Below are 26,970 nucleotides of genomic sequence, written 5' to 3'. Positions count from 1 at the left end.
TGTCACATTGTCAACATACAAAAAGCAGGTGCTCGCGCACCTTGCTCTCCAGCGCGCTGCTTAAAGAGGAAACCGTGACAGCTGTTACCTGCCTGGTTACGTTGTCTCTCTTGCTGTTTGTTGCGTGTCGGAAATTTTTAATGTATGTTTTTGGAGATACAATACCCTTTTTATTGCTGCTTAACATGCACCTTGGATTGTATATATTAAGAGCAGATGCATTTCTAATCAAGTAACATACCTGCAACTTACAGTGCCCTCCAGTAATATTGGCACCCTTGGTAAATATGAGCAAAGAAGGCCGTGAAAAATTCTTGTTTAACCTTTCTTGTTTAACTAGTCATTCATAACAATGTGTTAGACCAAGGAATATAGATGTGATGTGCGGCAAAAGGTTGTTGAGCTTCACTAAATGGGAAGTCGCTACAAGAAAAATAGCTCAAGCATTGAAAATGTACATTTCCACAATCAGGGCAACAAATACGATGTTCCAGTCAACTGGAAATGTTATGAATCAACCTGAAAGAGAACATGTGTCTATTTTGTCCCAACACACTGTGAAGAGGATGGTTTGAGTGGCCAAAAAATCTCTAAGGATAACAGCTGTAGAATTGCAGAAGTTAGTTGCATCTAGGGATCAGAAAGTCTCCAAAACTACAATACTAAGTGACCTACATCATCTTGTTGCTTGGAAGGGTTTCAAGAAAAAAGCCTCTACTCTCATCCAAAAACAAACTCAGGCATCTTCAGTTTGCCAGAGACTACTGGAACCTCAAATGGGATCGGGTTCTATGGACAGATGAAACCAAAATAGAGCTTTTTGGCAATAAACACCAGAGGTGATGCACACAGAGAGGTAGCCATATGGAAAAGTACCTCATGACCAAGATTAAATATGGTGGTGGCTCTTTAATGTTTTGGGGATGGTTTTCTGCCACAGGACCTGGACATTTTGTTAGGATACATAGCATCATGAACTCTATCAAATATCAACAGATATTAAATGAAATCCTGACTGCCTCTGCCAGAAAGCTTAAAATGGGCCACGGTTGGATCTTCCAGCAGGACAATGATCCAAAACATACATCAAAATCAACACAAACATGGTTTACTGACTATAAAAGCAAGGTACTGCCATGGCCATCCCAGTCCCCTGACTTGAACCCCATAGAAAACCTGTGGCGTGAACTGAAGAGGAGAGTCCACTAGTGTGGACCTCAAATTTTGAAGGATCTGGAGAGATTCTGTATGGAGGAACGGTTTCAGATCCCTTGCCATGTATTCTCTAACCTCATTAGGCATTATGGGAGAAGACTCAGAACTGTTATCTTGGCAAAGGGAGGTAGCACAAGGTATTGACTAAAAGGGTGCCAATAATTGTTGCACACCTATATTTAACAAAGATATTTTTGGATAAAAAAAACGATGTTGTGTTTGCAATTGTTTGATATCCATGAGAGTAGAATATTTTTGTGAATTTTTTAAATAAAAGATCAAAAGTTTAAACAATAATGACAATTTCTCACAGCCTTCGTTGCTCATATTTACCAAAGGTAACAATATTAGCAGAGGACACGGTAGCTGGTATTTTTAGCATATTATACCGTTATAAGTTTATTAAATGCCAAATTTCTTCTAGTAAGTAATATTAACATGTGAGGAATCTTCCCTGTAGAAGTTACACGGTCATACATAATGTCGTTCTCTTGATAACATTACAACATGAAATAACCTTCACCTTGTGAATTTTCGAAGTCTGAATTAAGAGCTGAATTTCTCCTAAATGATGTATTATAAAACAGGCACTGTTCATAATTGCAGGTAAAAACACACTTTATAAATATATAATAACTGTATTAACATATAATAGCCATCACATCATTTACACAATTTCAGCCCTGCACCAACAAAAGGTCCTTTATACGTCTGATTTTGTCTTTCCCCAAGTCACCTCTAGATGGTACACTGTTAACATATCATATTTATTCATGGCCATTTCCCTACCAGTGGAGATTTTAGTAGATTTCTGGGATCTGAAATCCCTGGAAATGGCCCAGTCCACTGAGGAGAAAACAGGAAGGGTGGGCACTCTCCTTGGCTCCCCTCCAGTTTCCTGTTTAGTTTCTAAATGCATTTTTGATTACCCAAACCTGTTTGTTTCTTGAGTTACCTTCTTGAAGGTTGAATAATATCTTTGACACTTCTTTAATGTAGTTCGATTGATTTGAGGTATTTTGAGAACTGGGTAATCTTTTGAACCAGATTGTTTTCAGTGACTCAGACTGGGAAATGATGTTACAGATCTCTCAAATCCTATTCCTCCTGCTGGTCAATTGGCATACTCTTGAATTCAAAAGCCATCTGTGAATGCTATTATTACATGAGTGTAATAAAACTGCTGTAATCTATAGCGGCTTCTGGAAGTGTTAAATACCAAAGCACCTAGGACTTGTCAGAACCTACACACTTTTAACTGCAAAGAAGACAATGTTAGTGTGCAGTTAAATATTTCCTGTGTATGTAGTTTTGGGCATGTCCACACTCTGGCGATTATTTTGGAGATATACAGTGTCAAACACAATTGTACATGAATGACATGGCAAAATGTTAATTTTATGATGATAAGTTCATAGCAAATTCCGTAATTCTAGAATGCAAATGTGCAATTTTCTCTTTTTTTCATTTATATTGACATTTTTAAAATCATTATTCAGTTTAGTACTTTTCACTTTATAGACATATGGTGAAATTTTATTATTATTATTATTATTATTATTATTATTATTATTATTATTAATTACTTTTTTGTACATTTTGATAATCACGTGTTTTAGTGTACAACCAGTTAATTATAAATGCAGCTTAAAGGACACTTTCCACAACCCATCTCTGTAACTTGTCTATAGGTAATTGTACTGAGATTTAATCAATTGTTTTTAATAGCCTACTTTCACATTTTTTGTGCTTCAACCCATCATACTTGATACTCCACCTGTACCATGTGTAACTGAGATGAGAAGCAATCTACGAGATGACTGATCGAAGATAGCATTATTAGTATGAAACTGGAACATTTTTAGAACTCTTTAGATTTGAGGCAGAGTATACAGATAAGAGGTTGAGAAGTCTGGACAGACTAATGGACGAAAGAAGACTATAGTGGTGGGAACCACTAGCCAATTGAGTAACTACTGATTATTTTGCCCATCTATCATTTTTTGCATCAGCCAACCTAAAGTTTAGATAAAGTTTCCACCCAGTTACAGAGTATCCACGAGAATGTCAAAAAGCAGCAAACCTGAGAATAAAACACCATTTAATTCGCACTAACCCCAGCTTCCTGACATATTGGGATATGTGAAGAAAAGAATTTTACTGAGCTGTAGTGTATATGTGATCAATAAAGACTCATTAATTGCAAAAACAGTATTGTTAATTGCTCTGCCTCACTCAAAAATAACAAGATGCTTAGATATAGAGAATGGAGCATTTATGGCTCAATTAAAAAAAATTGCTTTAAAAAATGAGTAAGACTCATGCATAATATGATGGACTGATTGACTGATGCAATTTGTGATTATCTATGATTGGCTAATATTTACTCTAACCCTAACCCTATATTATTGGCTAATGCATGGACTGATTGACAGTGTGTGTGCCTCACTGGTTGTCTGGGCTGCAGGTCTAAAGACTTGGATGAAAGCACTCCTGCACTAGTCTCTTTAGGTAGAGATTAATTCCTGGTGCCACTATCAATAGACAGTCAAATGGCATTGTGGGAAATTCAAGGAACCATGAAAATAGACCAGAATCACAATCACAAAAACATTACATACTGATTATAAATATGGGGTGGATTTTGTCTTTAAGTGCAGGCTGCTCTTGCTGGTAGCCTATACAATTTCAGACAGGTGACTTGCTTTGACTCTCGCCCTCTTTGGCACACAGAGCCTGGTGTTTCAAAGGGGCGTGGCTGTTGTGCCTCGTGTTCCAAGGGGCGTGGCAAACGCTGAAAGACTCGTCGGGGGCGGGGCTTCTTTCCCGGTGTTGCCGAAACAGAAGCAATAGAAGGAGCAAACAGTCGAGCAGCCAGAGAGTAGCTACCATGACTATCAGTTGTCTGAATAAAATATGCATGTAGCTACTTTTCAGTAACACTCATCTTTATTGCTGCAATCTTTCAACTTCTGTACTGAGGTAAGTTTGCTTTGTGGACCTCATCTGCTGAATTATGTAACTAGCTTGCAGACAGTGTAAAAGTAAAACCTTTCTCCTGTTGTCGTTGGTTGAGGTGAGGATACCTGGAATTGTTCTCGTTAATGAGCTCGCCGACATAAACGCCATTGAAAGCTGTCTGATGGTTGACAAGCGGAAACCATAGGAACTGGCGCGCGCGTTTCCCCTTACTTTTCCCCTTATTTATGTACATGTGGATGTTAAAGCGCTCACCCGAAATTAAGTAAAGGGTGTTTATTTTGACCTTGTTATTTTCAAACCCGCTGTGCTCATCTTGGCTCCTGCTTAAGTGATATGATGTGAAACAAATAAGCGCTCGTGACGTTAGTTTGGTGACGATGCAAGCTTAAACCGGTCTCGTGCGCATATCACCTGTTATTCTATTTACATTCTTTATTATCGTTGTTGTTGTTGTTGTTGTTGTTGTTGTTGTTATTATTATTGTTATTATTATTATTATTGTTATTATTATTATTATTATTATTATTATTTGAAAGCGATTCAATTTAGACTTGACGTATGTGTGTGTGTGTGTGTGTGTATATCCAAGAAAGTATTTTCTAGATTCGCATATTCTAGCCATTCAGTAGTAGAGAACCCTCCCCTGTCTCCCCTAGTAGCTGCAGAGGGTTGTGCCTTAACACATGGAGAGTGAATTAAGCATAGTGAATTAAGCATAGTATGCAAAAAAAGGTGCATCTTTCAGAGCTCATTCAGTTAAATATTCTCCGTTCAAATGGTTTTGGATTTGGTCGAATTTGTAGCCTGTTTTTGTTAAACCAAACCCAGAAAGTGGCAGAAGAGAGTGTCAGAAGGGCAAACACTGGCTGTTGTGTCCTGATTAATAGCTACAACAGATCACTTCCTCTTTCCATGTGGCAGAGGCTGTGTTTTATCCAAACTGTGTGGCCTGAGGAACGGTCCCAGGATGAAGTGTTAAGTGGAAAAACTGATGATGATGATGATGATGATGATGATTTGTATATGTAAGTGTGCTCAAACGAGAGAAAGAAGTAATTCAGATACCGGATTCATATCAACGACAGAACAGTACCTTAATTTGGCTTATAATAGTGATTCCAAGTCCTGAGTTTCACATGTTACAGATTCCAAACACAGTCCCAATAGCACACATTTGTGTTTGTGGCTTTACTTAAAGGAAAACTCCACCCTGAAGGCCATTTGACATGTTTGTGATGTGCTTAGTGATTCTGGAGCTGATTTGTTGGTTGATGCTGTGTTTTCATCCTTTGTTTCATCTCAGGATATTAAGACCTGGATGGCTACTTATTTTCTTCAGCTAAATGAGAACAAATCAGAACTCTTTCTCTGTGACGCCTACCGAATCTACAAATATTCTATCAAATAATTTAGGAGTACTGGCACAATATTTTAGATTACAGTTAAAGAATCTTTGTTTTATTTGAGAGTGACCTCGGATTTGATCAGCAAATGACCTCTGTGGTAAGAACTCGTAGATCATGCCATAGATCTTTTTTCAGGGTGTTATGCATGCTTTTAGCTCATCTTGTTTAGATTATTATAATTTGCTGTACCTTGGCATCAGCAAGGCTTATGTTGATCTCTTAGAGTGCAAAATGCTGCTCACTGGCACCTAGAAAAGCAACTTCATTTGGCATCTTTGCACGGGCTCCCTGTCTATTACAGGATCCATTTGAAAGTTTTACTGTTTTTTTACACTCTTAATGATTTAGCTCACACCTACATTTCTAATATATTCTACCACTGCTCTGACAGCCAAGGGTGGCCAAACCATTACTTCTGTAATTGTTCTTAAATCAACACTAATTACAAACTTTTACAACTTAGCATTTTAATCTTTTTTGTTGTCATCTTTCTCCTTATTTCTCCTTATATTCAGACTTTTATTTTATTTACTCCCATGTTTTATGCTCTTAAACATAGCTCTTAAGTTATGTACACAAAGTTGGTCAACTTTTGATTTGAATGTGTGTTATAAATAAATTACGTTCATTACTTACATTCTTTGAAAGCAAGTTTCCTGCCTTGCTGATGTCACAGTGGAACATAGCACAGTTTCAGGGCCGTTTAATAAAGGATAATGGTTGTGTTTTTCAAAGAAGCAAGAGTTTCTCTCCTAACTCATTGTTTTGCAGCAACATTTAGTGTCCTATTCAAAGAAATCCAATATGGAAGTAGTGGAGACAGCAAACATTGGATGCAATGTTCCAGAATGCAATTCACCTATACAACACAGTTGCTCAAAGTTATGATAGACATGCTCATCTAGTTAGTCATCTATGAGATGACAAGCATGATGCATTTGACTGCAGTATTAACATGAAGCTGATCTGTTTGTGTAGAGTGTACAGTTGAGGAGGTGCGAGTGCTAAACATATTAAAGGACCTGCTGGATTGGTTGTATGTGCCAGAGTTGAAGCAAGGGAAAAACCATACTAGTGTTATGATCAGCAGGTAGTCAGATGTCATTGGGGGTAATATAGGAAACGGTTAACCACAGTGAAAATGTCAATGAAAGAAATTTAAGCAATAAAACAGTCAACTCTGATTTCATAAAAAAATAAATGCTGGATGCCACTGAAGATAACATGTTAATTATAAATATTACTATACAAGTTGTTCGGGATGTTTTTTTATTTTTATTTTTTTTTTACTTACTTTTGTTAATGACTGTTTAGTGCAGGGGGCGCACATGTGCCTCACACCTCCGGTGTTGGGGGTTTGAATCCTTCCTGTGCCCGTATGTACAGAGTTGCATGTTCTCTTCTGGGTTTCCTCGGGGTATTCTGGTTTCCTCCCCCAGTACAAAGACATGCGTTGTAGGCTGATTGGCATTTCCATATTGTCCATAGTGTGCGAGTGTGTGTGCGTGTTTGTGCCCTGTGATGAGCTGGGTCCCTGTCCAGGGTGTCCCCCGCCTCTTTCCCCGAGTTCCCTGGGATAGGCTCCAGGTAGGATAAGTGGTACAGAAAATGGATGGATGGACTGTTTAATGTAGGGCTGCAACTAACGATTATTTTCATTATCTATTAATTGCCCATTATTTTTTCGATTAATCGGATCGGGGGGGGGCTTTCAGTACCATTTTTTTTTCATTTATTTAAAATAAAATCCACAAATTGAGTGTTACAAATATAAACTTCAGACTAAAACTTTACACAACTCTGTGTGTGTATAATAAATAAATAAATAAATAAATAAATAAATAACTATATATATATATATATATATATATATATATATATATATATATATATATATATATATAAAATTAGTATTTATACGTTTATATTGCTTTTTATGTATGCACAAAAAGCACTGAATTAAACGACAGTTAATTAAATTAATAATAAAAACTCACTTTCACTGCACCTTATGGTTTCTGTAACTCACTGCTTTTAGGCATATTGTTTTACTTTTGATCATAGTGTTTTAATTAGACACTACAGATCTTACTTGCGCTGCCACTGCAACGCGGCCTCGCTACTAACAGATCACTTCCATTATAATAAATGTCAGAAGTTACACTGCAAGTGCGCAAATACAACGTATAAACGACAATAAACTTAAATTAAACTAAACCTCTTAAGCAACTTGCACCAGTTTCCCCAAGCCCTTGCACATAGTGGAGCATTTTGGATATAAACATAAGTTTGTGTTCATGCATCACTGTCGTGCTTCCCTGCTCCACAAACTCCTCTTTATAAAGTTTTATCTTCTCCATGGTGTTTAGTATAAAATACTCCCCTGCCTTAGAGGACTTGAAGGTTGCACACTTTCTTCTTCAGTCACTTGATGATTATGCCTCTGTCTGATGGTGACTGAGGTCATATTGGGAATAAAAGGTAATGTTGACATAAATGGTAAACTGAAGAAAGTCATTGGCGGTGACTCTGGGAATCTGCTAAAGCTAGCGGCATTATATTACATTCGTATGACATCATATGCCACTGATTAGGAAGTGGCTTGTACTTCCGGTCATTAAAAAACTAATGTGGTCCATTTGAGATGATATTACCTTTCTAAAATTCACACACTAGACCAGTGGTTCTTAACCTTTTGTGAGCTCTGGACCCCTAGAATATTTCGAACAATCCACAAGGACCTCCTCACTCCACAACAATGTTGCTTTATTTAATTAATATTTAACATTAATAATAATAACATTGGACATTTTAAAATTTAATCAGAACATTTCAAGATTTTATTTTTTACATTTTATTGTTGGTGCGACATTTAATTTGAATCTCTGAATTATCTTTTGTTAATTTTATCCATCAGTGCAATACCTGAACTTCTCTACTACTCATAGGTTTTTCCAAATTATCATTTAATTTGTAAATAAATTTCAAATAAAATCCATCAATGAATGATCGTGATATTTGTGAATGCACCTGAATAACCAAATTAGTTAATTTTAAAACATCTCATTTGAATATGTTTTGATCCATTTAACAAAAAAGAATGTGTGTGTATAAATATTATTTAAACCGGTATATTATTTATATATAACCGGTAGAGTGCATAGTGTAAGTGCACAGTACGTCTTTTGGGACACTTTAGTATTTACTCTCTGATGCGTGTTTTCGGAACAGAAGAAGGCTAACTTAATGAGTAAATGTCCCCTGCGCAGAGCAACTAATCGATAATGAGATTCGTTGACAACGATTTTCATAATGCTACTTGCCTAGTGATGATCTGTTTTATGACTCCTGAAGAACTGATAAAGCCCTTTGGAAGAGTAGCAAAAAGCACTAGTGGCCTTGATTTATTACTGTTGCACACAACACGGTGACATGGATTAGTAAAAATGTTTAAATCTGTCTAATTGGACCAATCCATGTAAAATCACTAGAGGCCTCCGGAATGACCATCTCCGATTTGCTTAATACTTTCTAGTAGGAATGTCACTATTCTCAATAAATAGTCTGCAAACTGTCAAGCATGGATCTGCATTAGTTTCTAAGGTATGGATTATTTATATATATAAAAAAATAAATAAATAAATTAAAAAATGGGGTGTTTGGCCTTGTGAAAACATGTGCTATAGAAAAGGTTACAAATTTCCACAAGTCCTTACTTTTGAACTATTCATGCTAGATGCATGGAATTGTTGGGGATTGTTGTGTAATATAAGATGTCTTTTAACATTTAAAATAAAAGGTTCCTGGTTGCAAATTTGCAAATTTATGGCCTGCTAAAAATTGTCTGATGATTTGAGGTGGCTTGACCCAATTTTTTAATGGTTTGTTTAGGAGTATAGTAGCTTAATGCTGTTTGTATTATTGATACTGAGTGCTTTTATATTACTGTCAATGCAACTGAAGTCGGACTCGTACATAAAAGGTCCAGAATTCTGTTTCCTTGTTTGTAATTCCAATAATGACATGCAATAAGCACTTCAGATGTTCTCATTACTAATTCCTTGAGTGTTCTTTGAACATGAGGAAGCAGTTCTCAGTTTTTTTTTTTCTAAGTCAAACGTAACATGTATGTAATATTTAAAACATTTGGAATAGCCTTCACTGTGTGTTTGACCCTTCTGGCATTTTCTGGAAAGTGTCTTGAATATTTTTTTTCGTTCTTACACACACTCCAAGCACCAGGTCAAACTGGTCAGAAGGGGCTTTTGGAAAACAAGAGTGTGGACTAAATTTGTCTCACTTTCCACAGCTGACGTCACAGCTGAATGACGCAAGCTAGGCCTAGCATTAAGACTGACGAATATGCGATCCTAGTCAGTATAACTGTGAAACATTGCATTTTCACATCAGCAAAGAGGATATGAAATCTATATTTCTGCAATGCAGTAAGACAGGTGTCACCTCAATACACCACTGCAAATGTCTACTTACAAATAGTTGATATGTTTAAGAATGTTCCCAAATTAATTATTGTTATTTTGAAATACTCTGATTTATTTACTCATCATCTTTTAGGGCAGTGTACTTGGATGTATTCATAAATACCTTTGCTGTTAGACAGCACTGAAGCTCAAGAAGTGGATTCAGATTGTTTTGTCTTTTAGATATTTGGGAGACTTCTTATGACCTTTGACAGAGAGTCTGCACTCGAAAATTCTCTGGCAGGTGTTTGCCTAAACCTGTATACATAATCACTGAGGATGGCTGGATTACGATATTGTAGTCATGAACTAAGATGAGTCTGATTTATGACGAATTGGTTTGTTAAAACTCTGATGACGACTTGAATCAGAATGTTTAAAGACAAGCGGAAAGAGACGTATTTTTGATTGCTGAGGATGGTGCCGCTTGAAGTACCATGGAAATGGGTTTGGACCTCAATTTCACATGAACAGTTATGCTGTGGTGCTGGAACTAGGGTTGCTGCTATGACCTTAGGACTGCAATTACCACATACAAATTTGCACTCAAGTCTCCTTTAGTGAACAGTGGATTAGTTCAACAAAACTATTTTTGTTGTCTGGTTCCTCACGAGCTTTCTTCCTCATATCCTCTTGGGGAGTTTTTCCTTGCTACTGTCACCGTCGCTTACTTGTTAGGGGTAAATTCACACATTTAAAATCTATATCCTGTGTTTATGTTTGTAAAGCTGCTTTGAGACAATGTCCGTTGCTAAAAGCGTTTGACAAATAAAATCGAATTGAATTGAATATAAGTATGTGTTTATTTTACACTTCAAGTTCAAAACAGATGTTCGATAAGTGGTAGCATGAAGTGCCAGTGAGAGACAAAATAAAACCACTTCAAACTGATGCGTCTTATTTATAGCCATGAGATAATCACCGTGATTAAACACTAAAAGGTAACTATTCAGTCATGTTAGTTCCTTAACCAGAGATTTGTAAACAAGGAACTTTATGTAGCTTGACCTTAACAAATTTTTGTTTGAAATACTTTTGCTCTAAGGAAGTGCAAGTAGATTGTTTTTAAATTGGATAATGCCTTCATTGTCCTTAGCTGAAGCAGTCTACAACATTTTTAAAAATTAATTTCATTTACTTATTTCTTTGAAGACCTTAAGCTGATGATTTCATTCTGGCAATGTCAATTATACTGTATAAAGTACTTTGTACAAAGTCTTATACCGGTCAGTTTCTTGTATTCTTATAATTTTTTTGAAGGCAGATGCCTTCAAAGAAATGGTAAGCGATCTTCTGGGTTTTCTGGACAGCTTCTGCTTTGCACTAGAAGGACATGTCTTCCACTGAAGAGTCTTTGGTAGGAGTTATACTTAGAAGTTTGGTGCACAAGTGAAGTAAGGGAGAGATTTATAGGAGGTTAACCAGGTGAAAGATAACTAACTGCTTCAGGTGTGGTCTCCCAAATGTTTGTTTTTCCATGTGGTGGGTGTCTGTGTCATTGTGCTTACATGTGTGGAATTTAAACGTCTGGGCAAAGTTTGGTCAGATTGACTTCAAACATTGAAGCAGTCATGGGTCACTCAGCATGTCTCATTCGCATCACTTTCTCCCTGTCTTGCCCCCCCCCCCCCCCCCCCCCCCACTGCCTGTCCATTTTGTGGTGTCTTCACAGATCTCGTAACAAATCCAGTATCCACAAAGTGTGTGTTTGTGTACTTTGACTAACTTGTCGGTTAGCAACGGATGGTTAAGGTGTGTTCATGTGCTTTTGTATCAATAGTGTTATTCACTTTATGTTACATGTATCGTAAAAGCTCAGTTAATCCCCCAAATCCTTTAAAGGTCACCCAGGTGAGTCTGTGCTCTATATTATAGGAAACAAATGGAGAATAACTAAGCCTCTGCAATTCCTTTTGATAGATTCTTGTCTCACATACCAAACTTAAGAGCAGTTCTTGGAATATTCACCGGATAAAAGCAGAACATGTGTTTTACATTTCTGCCAGATCTGTTGAGTGGAGTAAAATTAAAAATGATTTATTGCCAGCATTGCCCACAGTTTATAGGCAAAATATAAAATTTCATCTTTCTCGAAGCTTCAGCTAAATAATTGCAGTGTTTCCCCAGATGTAAAATATACTTGGGTGGGAGTCAGGATGGCAAAGGCGATGATGGTCGGGGGATGGGGGTCAAAGTATGTCTTGTTCTAGTCCTCTCATTGCTCCTCACTCGCGGTGATAAACTGTTGGAGCACGAGTAAGATCTGTAAATGTCTAATTAAAACACTATGATCAAACATAAACACAAGTAAAACAATAATGTCTAAAGGCAGTGAGGAACAGAAACCACAAGGTTCAGTGAAAGTGAGTTTTTATCAATTTAGGACTGTAGTTTAATTCCGTTCTTGTTGTGCATCCATAAAAAGTAATGCATAAATAATATTAATATAATATAAACTTGTATATAATATACAGTCCTAAATAAATAATATATATTCTGGTGTGTGTCTGTGTGTATTGGGTTCTTTTCAGTTGTGTAAAGTTTTAGTCTGAAATTTATGTTTGTAACACTAAGTTTGTGGATTTTATTTTAAATAAACTAAACAAAAAAATGCTACTGAAAGTTCCCCCTCAATCAGAGTAATCAATTAATCAATTTTTTTAAATAAACAAATAATTGGCCAACTAATTGATTATGGAAATAATCGTTAGTTGCAGCCCTACAGGTCTCACAACCTGTAAAAAAAAATTCTAAGTATAAACACACATTACCTTTAAGAAATCATGGCTCTGATGCCATGATAGATTAAAAAATTTGCTATTATTATTATTATTATTATTTGTTTAAAGAACAAGGCGAGTTGCTTGCGGATCTTTGGTAGAACACAATTGTTATAAATGGTATAATGTGGCTGAAGGAGTGTTCTGTGTTGCCACAGAAAGAAGTGTTGGCTGTTTTACATAGTCAAGTTACTAGTTATGCATAATTTTAAAACTGCTAAGCTACAGCGAACCTATACTTTTGATAAAGTAGCTAGCTTCTCAACAAGATCTTAAGAAAAACATTTTCTTTTTATTGTGCAGCTGTTACCGTACAGTGTAATCAATAACAAAGAGATTTTGCTTCTCTGTTTGTAAACTGATCTTAGAAAGACATAGTTAACTTTATTAAACTGTAAAATGGCATCATTTAAAAATGAACCAATGGAAACAGAGAGGGCTTACTTTATTTCTCTTACAGTATGGTTCAGTTTGCTAGCTATTATGCTGGGTACCTGAGGTCAGCTGTCATGCTCCATTAAATATTTATCTATTTTGATACACATAACACCTAAACTTACTACTCCTGTTCACCCTCGTGATTACGAGCTAGGCACATTGTGATTTGTTTAATTCCAAAAATACAGTATTTAGCTACAGTATTAAAAAAAAAATCTACTAAAAATGTAGTTAAGCTAGTAGCGCTGCTACTTGTAGCTAGCTGCTTCCCAACACTACACTTGCAAAAAAAAAACCCCAAAACATTAAATTGATCTGAATTACCTTTATCTGTTTGTCTCCTGAAAATGGGTTTCCTGACTACATTAAAGCAAATTATTCTTAATTAAAATATCATTTGAATATTCAAAGTATTCAAATTATAAGTGATTTAATGGTGGAACAGAATGTGATATCTGTGCAATAAATGTTTAATAGCAAGGAAAAATATTAGTTCACTGTTTTGTTTAACACCATTAAATCCAGGTTACGGATTTATCAACATTACTGCATCCCAGTGGACTGTTCTCATTGTTATTTATGGTTGGTGATCAGCTGTAGCCATAAAGAGTGTAGAATATTAGGACTTCCTCTGTCAGATTGTACCTGTACTGTAGCTACTAATGTGTCAGTTTGGCAGCTTTTTTTTTTTTTTTTTTTTTTTTTTTACAATTGAAAGAAGTCAATGGCATATGGTAACTAATGTTTAAGCATTAATAGGAAAGGAAAATGTTATACTAGTTTTGTCCAGAACTGGTAAAGATGGTTTCCCCTCTCATTAGTTTGTTACAGCTGCTTTGCCTATCTCTCTCTCTCTCTCTCTCTCTCTCAGCCTATGTTACTGTCTCTTGTTCTTTGTGTGTGTGTGTGTGTGTTTACATGGCCTTCCTGGATTTTTACATGAAGTATTAATAAGTTGGTTGTGTATGCATCGTGTAGTGTTACGGGTATCAACAGAATGTCGCAATGAGTTTGGGAAAAGAAAGTGTCATATAGTGACCATGTCTTGGTAGTAATCTCTTCGAATGATTAATCCCTTTGTGTTAATTTGTGGGTTATAGCAGCAATATGGTGCTGCTGGGAACAGAATTCAGAATGTCTACATTTAAAAAAAAAAAAACCAAAAAAAAAAAAGGCAATAAATCAGTACTTGGAGCATGTGTATGTTATTGCAAATGAGATAAATTGTTCAACTGTCATCACATCATAAATCATTATCCCTTTAAACGCCAAGGTTCAACTTAACATTAATTGTGAACTTGTAAAGCTGCAGATAAGCCACAAATAATGTGTGTATGTTTATTTCTACTCATACTCATGATTATGATAAGTTTGTAAATAATTAACACAGATTAAGGTCTGAAATGCAAAAAAAAAAAGATCCCTTGGCCAGGAAACACATCTTGAATATAGGCCAAACATATTATGGGGCGGCTGTGACTCAGATGGTAGAGCGGGTTGTCCACTAATCGTAGGGTTAATGGTTCGATTCCTGACTCCACATACCGAAGTGTCCTTGGGCAAGACACTGAACCCCAAGTGGCTCCCAATGGCCAATTAGCGCCTTGCATGGCAGCTCTGCTACCATTAATGGGTGAATGAGACACAGTGTAAAGCGCTTTGGATAAATGCGCTATATAAGTGCAGACCATTTACCATTACTTTTTTTTTTTTTTTAAACGTTGTATTAAATTTGTTATCTTATGTAAAATGTTCTTACTGCACTGGCTGGTCATTTTACCTCCTTGAAGGATACATTTCTTATAGGAAATTATCTCAGAAGAACTGTTATCTGCAATTGCAATATGATCATTTGAATTGGTCAAATAATCCTTATAAAATTTTTATAATAATCGGATCAGGGAGATAAAGTGGCTGTATAAACTGGTTAAACCTAGCGGTTTAACGATACACACAATTTTTATTCGATACAATTCTATGTGGTCTCGTGATCTAGCAAGACTAAGCATTGCCCAATTATGTGCCTTAGGTTTCCATTTTCAGTTGATTAAAACATTCAACATTATAAACATACATCAATTTAAACATAATAATAAATTAAACGTTCGCTCCCTGGCCAAGTTTCGGTGGTGTCACTCTCAAAGGATCATGTCTGAAGCACAGGAGTTTCTATTTATTTATTTGCTGTTTAGCTATTTGTGCTTTTATTAAAATTGCTCTCTGTAGACCTGGACATGTTTACTGTCTGGTAGAAAATGCAGGATTCTCATATCTAGAATATATAGTCTGATATCTGGAGTTACGAACTTCCCAATCACCACAGTGATTTCTTTAACCTGCATGGAAGGTTTACATACCAAATGAAAACTTTTATTTTGTGAAAGTCAGCTGGAAGGAGTTTGTTAAAACCTATTTGTCTGCCTAGCAAAAAACAAAACATTAATATAACAACCTCGGACAGACGATATCATTGTCCTGGATTCTCTGGCTACTGATTTGTTCACCCCAATTCAACATGTTTTAACTTACTGAGAATTCACTTTTGCAGCATTCTGAACACTATTAAATTCTTAATTGCAAACTCTTGTACATTGGGGCTGTGCTTTCATTCTGTGTGTAAAACTAGCCAGTGGTGCTTTGTGAATCTTCCCACTAACAAATTGCAGTCCTGGGCTCTGCTATAGTCCTTTTGTTCTTTTGTATACAATTTGCAGTCTCTCTCTCTCTCTCTCTCTCTCTCTCTCTCTCTCTCTCTCTCTCTCTCTCTCTCTCTCTCTCTCTGCTCTCTCTCTCTCTCTCTCTCTCTCTGCTCTCCCTCTCTCTCTCTGTCTCTCTCTCTCTCTCTCTCTCTCTCTCTCTCTCTCTCTCTCTCTCTCTCTCTCTCTGCTCTCCCTCTCTCTCTCTGTCTCTCTCTCTCTCTCTCTCTCTCCACTCCCTCTCTCTCTTCAGTTGAATGTCATGTTTTGTTTTTAGTGAATAGACATTTGTCCTCTCAGTGTTTTCCTAACCAGTGTGTGTATAGGCGTGTATTGTATTGTAGGCACAATCTGCGCATATGGTTTTGGGCAGCGTTGCACTCAGACTGGTTTGCTACAGATGTGTCTGGTTGAGCAGGTATGTGTGTACACATGTATTTCCACCACTCTGGCCTGTATTAAACTAAGTGCTTTGTTTTTTTGCAGATTAAAGTGTAATGGTCTAATGGAGCTGAACAGAGATGAGGTCCCTGTTTATGTGAGTATGAGAAGCAGACCTGTTCAGACCCTTTTGCTTCTTTCTATTTGCTTTTCTTTTGCATCTTTCTTTATTGCTTTGGAAAATATATAGTTAAACAAAATTGCATGTAAACAAATAAAAATGGAGAATTTTACTGAACACTCGAATAAAGGGAGGAAAAGAAAGCAAAAGCAGGGAAAGAGAGCTGGCATGCACGCTAGGCTAATAGCTAACCCACACAAACCGTCCCTGCTGAGTCTCTTCCTCACAAATTCTCGGTCCCTCGTCAACAAGCTGGACGAATTTTGCTTAGGAATTACTTCTAACAACATATGCAGCTGCGTGATGATTATGATCTCTGTGATGATCACAGAGACCTGGTTTAACACCATTCCTGACACTGCCATCGAGCTAGCAGCCCGTGCTGTTTACCGGGTGAATAGGACAACAGACTCCGGTAAGAAAAGAGGCGGTGGAGTGTACATGTATGTAAACAATGACTGGTGCACAGGTACAGACATCATTGAGAAACATTGCTTCCCAGACCTTGAATATTTGATGGTGAAATGCAGACCGTTTTTAATACCCTGGCAGTTTACTGCTATCATAATCATGGCTGTATACATAACCCCACTAGCAAACGCTAAGGCAGCACTGGAAAAATTACACACTGCTATTGGCAACCAGCTAACTATACATCCAGATGGGGCAGTGATTGTGGCAGGAGACTTTAATCACTTTGAATTAAAGACAATACTTCCAAAATTTCACAAAAATGTTAACATCCCAACTAAGGAAAAGAATATTTTGGACCAAGTCTACACAAATGTTCCAGGAGCATACAAAGCCATCTCAGCTCCACATCTGGGCTCATCAGATCATGTTTCCCTAATGCTGACTTCAGCCTATGAGCCTCTGATCTGCAGAACAAAACCAGCTGTTAAGACAGTCAAGGTTTGGAGTGAGGAAGCCACCTCATGACTGCAAGACGGTTTTGAGCTCACAGACTGGGATGCATTTGCAGAAGAAGCTGATTTGGAGGAATATAGTACATCAGTCCTGACCTATATAGACTTCTGCACAGAGTCTATTCTAACAAAAAAAAAAAAACCATCAAAATGTTCCCCAACCAGTAGCCATGGCTGGACAATAAGGTACAGTCTCTGCTTAAAGAGCGTGACTTATAAATCAGGCAACATGCAGGCCTAAAGCAATACCAGGTGGGAACTAAAGAAAAGCATCAAAGAAGCGAAACACAAATACAAACAGTGAATTGAAGGTCATTTTGAGAACAGCAACACCCGTAGCATGTGGAAGGGAATTAACTGACTACAACGGTAGTCCCTCACAAATCAGTAATGACCCTACTTGCTCTGATTCCCTGAGTCATTTTTTTGCTTGCTTTGATGACTAAATCAACACAGTTGGAGCCCACCGTTTACCAACAAAGGACAAGGAAACACTCTCCTTACATCATAAAGTAAGAGCTATTCTGAGGAAGGTTGACATCCACAGAGCTGCAGAGGCCTCAAACTCAGAACATGTGCTGAACAGTTAGCGGGGGTGTTCAGAAACATCTTCAACCTCTCAGTACAGTTTGCCATGGTTCCCACCAGTTTCAAGTCCACCACTATCGTTCCGTTGCCCAAAAGATCTGTGGTGGATTGCCTCAACGACTACTGCCCAGTTGCCTTAACCCCCCATTATCATGCTGCACCGTAATCCATTCTTCCAACTCTGTTTTAAAGTTTGCTGATGACGCCACCATAGTGGGACTCATATGTGATAATGAGGAAACTGGGAGGAGGTACAACATCTAATTCACTGGTGTAGGGACAATAATTTGGTCCTGAACACCACAAAAACCAAGGAGCTCATCGTAGACTTCAGGAGATCCAGGAGGACCACCTATCTCCCTCTGCAGATAAATGGAGAGTAAGTGGAGAGTGTGAACGACATCAGCTTCCTTGGAGTCTACATGACAAAAGATCTCACATGATTCGTCAACACCTCTCACCTGGTGAAGAAAGCACAACAAAGGCTATTTTTCCTACAGAAACTCACAGGCCAGACTACCTACACAGCTCCTTGTAAATTTCTACCACAACACCATAGAGTGCATACTGTATCAAAGTGGGGTATGATAGACTTGTGTTGGGTAGTTAAATAAAATAGGGGTTGTAGCTCAGTGGTTAAGGTATTGGTCTACTGGTTAGAAGTTCAAAAGCCAGCACTGCCAAATTGGCCCCTTGAGCAAGGCCCTTAACCCTCAGTTACTCAGATGTATGAATGAGATAAATTTAAGTCGCTCTGGATAAGGGCATCTACCAAATGCCATGAATGTAAAGCAACTAATGAGATTCGTTGACATGGATTAATTATCGTTTTTCTCGTTTTTCTCTTAGTTGTTAAAACTCTCTCTCTCTCTCACACACACACATGCACGCACACACACATGTGCACACACAGTGCCCTCCACTAATATTGGCACCCTTGGTAAATATGAGCAAAAGAAGGCTGTGAAAGATTGCCTTTATTGTTTAACCTTTTGATTTTTTGTTTAAAAAATAACAAATACTCTCATATCAAATACTTCTGAAAGCGAGACATCTCCGATCCCTCAGACGTCACTGTCTTAAAAACCATCATGAGTCTGTAATGGATATCCTGAAATGGGCTCAGGAAGACTTTGGTAAACCTTTGTCAGTCAACTAGGGCTGAAACTAACGATTATTTTCATAATCGATTAGTTGGCCGATTATTTTATCGATTAATCTGAAGAGGGGGGCGAACTTTCAGTGCCTTTTTTTTTTTTTTTTTTTTTTTTTTTTTTTTTTTTTTAGTTTATTTAAAATAAAATCCACAAACTGAGTGTTACAAATATATACTTCAGACTAAAACTTTACAAACTGTTTGTCCAAAGCAGAAAAGAACCCAATACACACACACACACACAAGAATATATATTATTAATTTAGGACTGTAGTTTAATTCGGTGCTTTTTGTGCATCCATAAAAAAATAAACATTTATTTTATAGTATTTATGCATTATTTTTTATGGCTTCACAAAAAGCACTGGATTAAACTACAGTCCTAAATTGATAATAAAAACTCCCTTTCACTGCACCTTGTGGTTTGTTACTCACTGCCTTTAGACATTATTTTACTTATGTTTACTTTTGATCATAATGTTTTAATTAGACATTACAGATCTTAATCGTGCTCCTACTCTATCACCATGTCTATACTGTGCGTGATCAGCAACGCAGCCTCGTTACTAACACATCACTTCCGTTTTAATAAACAGACAGAATTTACACTGCAAGCGCGCAAATACAGCATATAATGACAATGAACTTGAATTAAACTAAACCTTTTAAGCAGCTTGCACCAGTTTCCCCTGCCCCTTGCACACAGCGGAGCATTTTGGATATAAACATAACTTTGTCCTCAAGCATCAGTTTGATTTCCACGGTGTTTAAAATGCTCCCTGCCTTAGGGGACTTGGAGGTTACGCACTTTCTTCCTTAGTCACGTGACTATTTCGCCTCCATCTGTTGGTGACTGAGGTCATGTTTGGAATTAAAATAATGCTGACAATGTAAACTGAAGAAATTCATTGTTGGTGACTCTGGGTGTCTGGTAAAGCTAGCGTGCATATGACGTCATGCGCCATTGCCTAGGAAGTGGCTTATACTTCCAGTTAGTAAAAAAAACCCTGTTACTGTTCTATTTGAGATGATATTACCTTTCTAAAATTCATACACTAGACGGTAGTGCAGAGTGCATAGTGTAAGCGTATAGTACTTAATTTGGGACACAACTTTAAGATTTACTCTCCGAAGCGTGTTTTCTGAACAGAAGTAACGTAATGAGTAAATCTCCCGCGTGCCGTGCGCAGACCAACTAATTGATAAAGAGATTCGTTGATAATGATTTTCATAATCATTATTATTGATTTTATCGATTACTTGTTGCAGCTCTACATTCAACACCATTCACCACTGCATCCACAGATGCAAGTTAAGGCTTTACTATGCAAAGCAGAATCCATACATCACTGTTCAGAAGCGCTGCCGACTTCCCTGGGCTCGGTCTCCTCTGAGATGGACAGTAGCACAGTGGAATCGTGTTTTGTGGTCCGATGAGTCAACGTTTCAAATAGTTTTTTGGACAAAACAGCCGTCATGTTCTCTGGGCCAAAGAGGAAAAGGATCATCCGAGCTGTCAGCATCAGATCCAAAACCCAGTATCTGTCCTGGTATGAGGGTGTGTCAGTGCCCATGGCAGGGGTAACTTGCACGTCTGTGAGGGCAGCATTAATGCAGAAAGACATGTACACATTTTTGGAGCAACATATGCTGCCATCCAGAGCAGGACAATGCCAAACCACATTCTGCCCGGATTACAAGCGCATGGTTGTGTAAGCAGATGGTGCCTGCCTGCAGTCCTGACCTGTCTCCGACTGAGAACGTGTGGTGCATCTATGAAGCGCAAAATAAAGCCATGAAGGTCCCGTACAGTTGCGCAGCTGAAGAAATGCATAATGGATGAATGGGGGAAAATTCCACTTGCTAAATTTAACCAACTGGTGTCTTCAGCGCCCAAACGCTTAATAAGTGTTATTAAAAGAAAAGGTGATGTTACACAGTGGTAAACAGTCGACTGTCCCAACTTTTTTGGAATATGTTGCAGTCATCAGATTTGAAATAAGTGTATATTTTCAAAAATAAATAAAATTTACAGAATAAAACATCAAATAATGTGTTGTTAATGTGTTTTCAATATAGTACAGGGTGAAATTGAATTTTTAAATTACATTTTGTTTGGTTTGTTCCTTTTTTCCATACTGTCCCAACATTTTCGGAATTGGGATAGTACTTCAAATATATTTTTCTATGTGAACTCATAGGGGTGCCAGTAATTGTTGCACACCTATATTTAACAAAGATATATATATATATATTTTTATTAATGTGTTTTGATATCCATGAGAGCAGAGTATTTTTGTGAATTAAAAAAAAAAGATTAAAAGATCTTAGGTTAAACAATAAAGACAGTTTTTTGCTTATATTTATCAAGGGAACCAATATTAGCGGAGGGCACTGTGTGTGTATGTATGTGTGTAAAATGTCTGTCTGTCTGTCTCACCCTTCATGTGAAATTCTATCCATTTCTTTCTTTTTTTTCCCTTTATCCTCCTGGGATCTGCTCTTTCATTCTCTCTGCCTGCCAAATGTCATTTATTGTCATTGTTATTTATTAATGTCTTGTGTGCGTGTTTTTGATAGAAATTGTGATTCATTCTCATCTCTGTTCTCCTCAGCATTTAGTTATGATAAAAAGATTTGTGCATATATTCAGTAGAACACACAGGGCTGCATGATTATGGCCAAAATGATAATCATGATTATTTTGATCAATATTGAGATCATGATTATTCATTGATTTTAGGGATTTTTAGATAATTGCATGAATGTGCAAGTGTACAAGTGTTCCTAATAAAGTGGATGGTGTGTGTATTAAATACTAATTAAATTGAAAATTGATAGCAGTTAACAAAAATAAATAAATAGAAAGGTTCTCTGAATGTCATTGTACACTTTAATAACATTGCCAATCCTTTCAGCAAATGATTCTGCCGCTATCTTGAAACAGTTCCTGTCAATTTTATCAGTAAGATTCAGTAAGTTTCATTGTTCACCTGCTGTTCCAAATAAATTTTAAAAAGTTTTTTTTTTTTTTTTTATTATTGGAATTGAGGTTTGAAGATCTTTGGCCGGGAATATTAGGAAATCTGTTCCATTGAAATGTTGTATGTTACATGCCTGTGACATCATGAGACTGACATGACACTGACATGAAGTTGAGTGAAACCACTTGGAAGATGTCATCTCACGCATACACGCATGCACCCACACACCATAATATTTTCTTTCAGCTGTGCTTCGCCCTTCTGCGGTGACCGTGACTGGGAATTTCAATAGCTTTGTGTCATAGTCACTCACATTGCAGCAGGAAAACTGGCCCAATTGCTTGGTTACCACCTTCCTAACAAAAAAAATGCTGGGCTGCAATGACAACCCAGCCATATATTATCTTAACTACCTGAAGGTTGGGTTGAAATAATATGCAATAACTCTGCTAAATGCTCAGCCCAGCAGTTGGGCTATGCAAATAATGCAGCATTTTTGCCACTATCTCACTAACATACTCTATTAGAGTTGGAAAATTAATACTATAAAAGGTATTAATACTATAAGTGCTATTTAAAAAAAATAAATAAATAAAATACTATAAACTATATACATTCTATAGGGATGTAGCTCAATGCCATTAACTGTATCTCATCTCCATCTGTTTAGTGCTGTAAATATCTCTGTATATATCTGTATTTGGATTTAAACCCGAAGCTGGTGTGGCCTAACTGTACTACTAGGCCACCTGGAAACACTAGAAATGCCCAGAGGTAGAAATTCGACAGCATGGTCAGGGTGGTGTGTGAATTTTGGCTCTGACTGTTACTCAACCTCTGCTATATCTCTCAAGTTCATGATTGGTCTCAACTGTTATTTTTAATCCCACACATTCAGTTATTATTTTTGATTTGATATTTTCTAGCAAATTTAATTGGTTCTTATTCTCAAAATATAAAAAAAAACTAACAGCCAAATTTAAACCTGTGCAACCCTGACCAGGCAATTACTAAGGATATTGTAAATGCATTGCACAGTAGTCTTTTATTTGTCCTGTGAGCTTTGCATCCGACTGCTCGCTCATGCCTGCACAAAAGTAAACACCTAACACTTGTATTTGTTTAGAACACATTATCTGTTCATTTTGAATAAAGCATTCATATTTTGTTACATCCAGTTTTAGGATGCAGTGAGAAGAATAGTTCTTATGTCACAATGAGACTTTCAAAGCAATGTGAACTTCAAAGCAGAGCTATTGTGAACATCATAATGCACTTATTTTTTTGTTATTTTTCATTCTTTCAGATCTGAATAAATGGTTTCCAGCCCTTGTTGGCTTAAATATTGTAAGTGGTAAATGTACACATTACTAATCATATATCGTTGCACAGTTTCCCTTTTGGATAACATCCAGTATTCAAATTGATTTGGAAGCCTGCACTGCCTTCTTGAAATAATGTTCATATTCACGCCACCTGTTTACCTTTCATCTGAAAAAAGTTTTAAGTGTAACCAGGAGAAAGTTTCAGTCTGGCTCTGTGACCTCACTGCAAAAGAATGGGCATGTGTACATGTGTAAGGTGTGGTATCTCTAGCAGGTGATTGTGGGAGTATTTGTTATTGCAACTGGACCTCTTTAGGGGTTAATGTGGACAGCATAATATCAACTCCCAAATAATGGCTTGAAATACAAATGGTCTAATTCACTGGAGCTAAAAAAAAAAAAAAAAAGTACTGTGTGTGTGCGTGCGCACACGACATGTGACAAATGGTTAACATATTGGTGTTAAATACTTTCAGGTGTCCTTGACTATTCAATAGATCAAGTGTTTTTTTTGTTTTGTGTGTTTTAATCAAGTTGAATATTCACTGATGTAAAACATTCACAAGATTTTGGTGAGCTTTCGAGTTTTTTTTTTTATTTTTTTTTTTATAACCTTACGTACTGATTAAATCGGTTGACTTTGCCGATTGTTGTTATGCCGTCAATCACTTCTAAAGCACAACTAAAACTTTTATTCTTACAATTTGTAAGGCTTGACGCTCTATGGTCTTTGCCTATATGCTCATTGGCAAACTGTAGTCTTGCTGTAATGGTTGTTTTTTATTTATTTATTTATTTATTTATTTTTTATAGACGGTAAATGCTTTTTCCTGGCACGCCTCCCATGCAGGTCAAATTTGTGCAATCTTTTTCTGATTGTAGAAGTATGCACTTTGACACCAACAGTTGCAAGACTTACTAGCAGGTGCTTTTGAAAAATTTTGGGGGGTTCTTTAAGTGGAATGATGCATTTCAAATAATTTGGAGATAACTTTTTAAATCCCTTGCCAGACTCCTAGACAACCACAACCTTTTTTCTTAGGGCCTTATAGAACTCTTTAGATCTTGGCATGACTACACCACACACCTCAATAAGAAAGGGAACACTAGATGTGAGAGGTTTAAATAACACCTGCACTTCCTAAGCAGGTTCTAATCACTGGCATCCAATCTTGAACACCTGATTAGAATTTTATGGATTTGAAGGGGTTGTAAATGTAGGGGTGTACTTACTTTTTCCATGTGACTGATCTGTTTTTTGTTCATTTGAATTGTGAAAATTACTACAGAATGTCAATTTGATAGTGCATCACTTTTATTAATGGGCACTGTTTCAAAGATGAGCAAATGTTGGCTTGTCCAAATATGTCAAAAAAGCCAACAGTTTCCACGGGGTGTACTTATTTTTTCACATGACCGTATAAGAATGTTATTAATTTCTACAGTGTTTGGAAAAATTTGACACATGACTATTTGTCAACCTCACCAACCTGGCTAAATGTGTGATTACAGGAAATATGTAGTCCCCTGGGCAAGTAAAAATTCCAATGTGCTGCCCGATTAAATGTTATGCTTGCCCAATTAGCTAGGTTAAAATGTGGCAGATAATGTAGTTTGCTCAAAAGTATGACATGGTAGTGGTGTGCATTTAATATATTTATTCACCTTTATCTGAATGTGAAACTGATAGCCCAGATATGTAATCTGCTTGTCTCAGGCTGGTGGTATGTCCATCCCTCGACTAAAAGTGAGCCAATATGAATAACATAAAGCTAAAAAAATGCTAAGAGTAAGAGGCTTGGAATAGAGTTCTAAGGCTAAGCATGTGAACCTGCACAATGTTTGACATGAACAAACGTGATTAAGGAAGTACTGTAATACCCATTTGTCAAGATTGTTGCCTGGTAATACACTGTGTAAACATCTTTGTTTGATCATAACACTTATCACTTAGTCGAGCTACAGGTGAATGGAGTTACAGGTAGTCTTGTAAGCTTTTAGAGGTTAAGATGGATAAGAATTCAAAAGTATTTTAGTGCCTTTGGATGTTTGACATTTCTGATATGGTTGTCTATTTACTTGGCATTTTAAATAATTTAATTTCCCTTTATTTGAAATATGTTATTTAGCCTCAGGAGGGAAATTCCCTTTTTAATCATGATTAAATGTGTATCATACGAGTTGTAAATCACTGCACTGGATTACTTTGTCATCTGAACGATGTTGCTGACTGCAGTCCTTCTTGCACTTCAGGTAATAGACTAATAATGATTTTTTTTTCCCCACAATGCACCTTTTGTAACTCGGATTTTAACTACACTATGAGACAGAACGCAATGAATGGAAACACAAAGAACCCAAGGGAAGATTCATTCCATCATTTCTGTCATTAACTCCCATGGTACTCTATTGTTCTTTGGCTTCTGTGGAACATTGTGACTTATGTAAGGCAAAGTCTGAATTAGTCATGCTATTTAACTTTTTGATACAAAATGAATGTTATAATGGGACATACTACAAAGGCAAATGGAACAGAGGGAAAATAATAATGTTGAACTGTAGGGACACTGAGCTGTACATTATACTTAACTCACTTTTGGAATAGTATCAAATCATGTTCTTAGGATATTTTTCCACTTCTCATGGTGAGGCTTTTAGTTGCAACAGGCTTAGAAGGGCAGGCAAGGTTTCTCAATGCCAGCCACATGTTGTATCTCATTCTGGGGATTCCCACATGTTCCTAAGCCAAGATGTAATCTCTTTCATGACACCTGCAGTTTCCAGCCTGGGGCAACCTTCTGAGCTGTCTGTATCACATGTCGATTTGCATAACAGTGCCTTTTTATTCTAAGGCAGTCCTGGATTTCTGAGCTTTTCAGCGTATCAGAGAGTAAACCTTAGTACCACGTGGAGGAACCTCATTGTTGCCACTTTCACACACGTGAAAGTGGCAACAGTGAGGTTCCTCCACATGGTACTAAGGTTTACTCTGGCTGTGTAGCCACCTTCTTTCAGTCATCACCCACAGCTTGAGGATAGAGATGTTCAATTTGAGTGTCACATCTACAGTGCCCTCCACTAATATTGGCACCCTTGGTAAATATGAGCAAAGAAGGCTGTGAAAATGTGTCACATTATTAGTCAATTGTTTGATATCCACAAGAGCAGAGTATTTTTGTAATTTTTTTTTTAACAAAAGTTCAAAAGGTTAAACAATAAAAACAAATTTTTCACAGCCTTCTTTGCTCATATTTACCAAGGTGTCAATATTAGTGAAGGGCACTGTACATGTTACATCACTCTTTTGAAAGAGAACCATAGGTTCAGACTTGGTGAACGCTTCATAATCAGCAGCAAATCGTTCAGGAGCATGGCTGAAGTCCACTTAGGCACCTCTCAGATTTGAGATTTGTTAGAATTAACAGTGAAAA

The 26,970-nt window shown here is 37.0% G+C and overlaps 1 protein-coding gene across 5 annotated transcripts in view; it reads left to right on the top strand.

The window, feature by feature from the left end:
* Positions 1-4,042: 4,042 nt before the first annotated feature.
* Positions 4,043-26,970, top strand: part of arhgef28a (Rho guanine nucleotide exchange factor (GEF) 28a) — a 123,428-nt gene continuing 100,500 nt past the window's right edge. For all 5 annotated transcript variants that reach the window (XM_047151848.2, XM_047151846.2, XM_047151847.2 and 2 more), the window contains exons 1-2: positions 4,043-4,197; positions 16,485-16,536. In XM_047151848.2, coding sequence (XP_047007804.1) covers positions 16,504-16,536 — 33 coding nt within the window. In that variant the 5' untranslated portion in view covers positions 4,043-4,197; positions 16,485-16,503. The remainder of the gene's footprint in view (positions 4,198-16,484; positions 16,537-26,970) is intronic.

Source organism: Ictalurus punctatus, chromosome 28 (assembly GCF_001660625.3).
Source record: "Ictalurus punctatus breed USDA103 chromosome 28, Coco_2.0, whole genome shotgun sequence".
Taxonomy (NCBI): domain Eukaryota; kingdom Metazoa; phylum Chordata; class Actinopteri; order Siluriformes; family Ictaluridae; genus Ictalurus; species Ictalurus punctatus.
The sequence above is the reverse complement of the archived record's forward strand: the minus strand, read 5'-3'. Positions and strand labels throughout refer to the sequence as shown.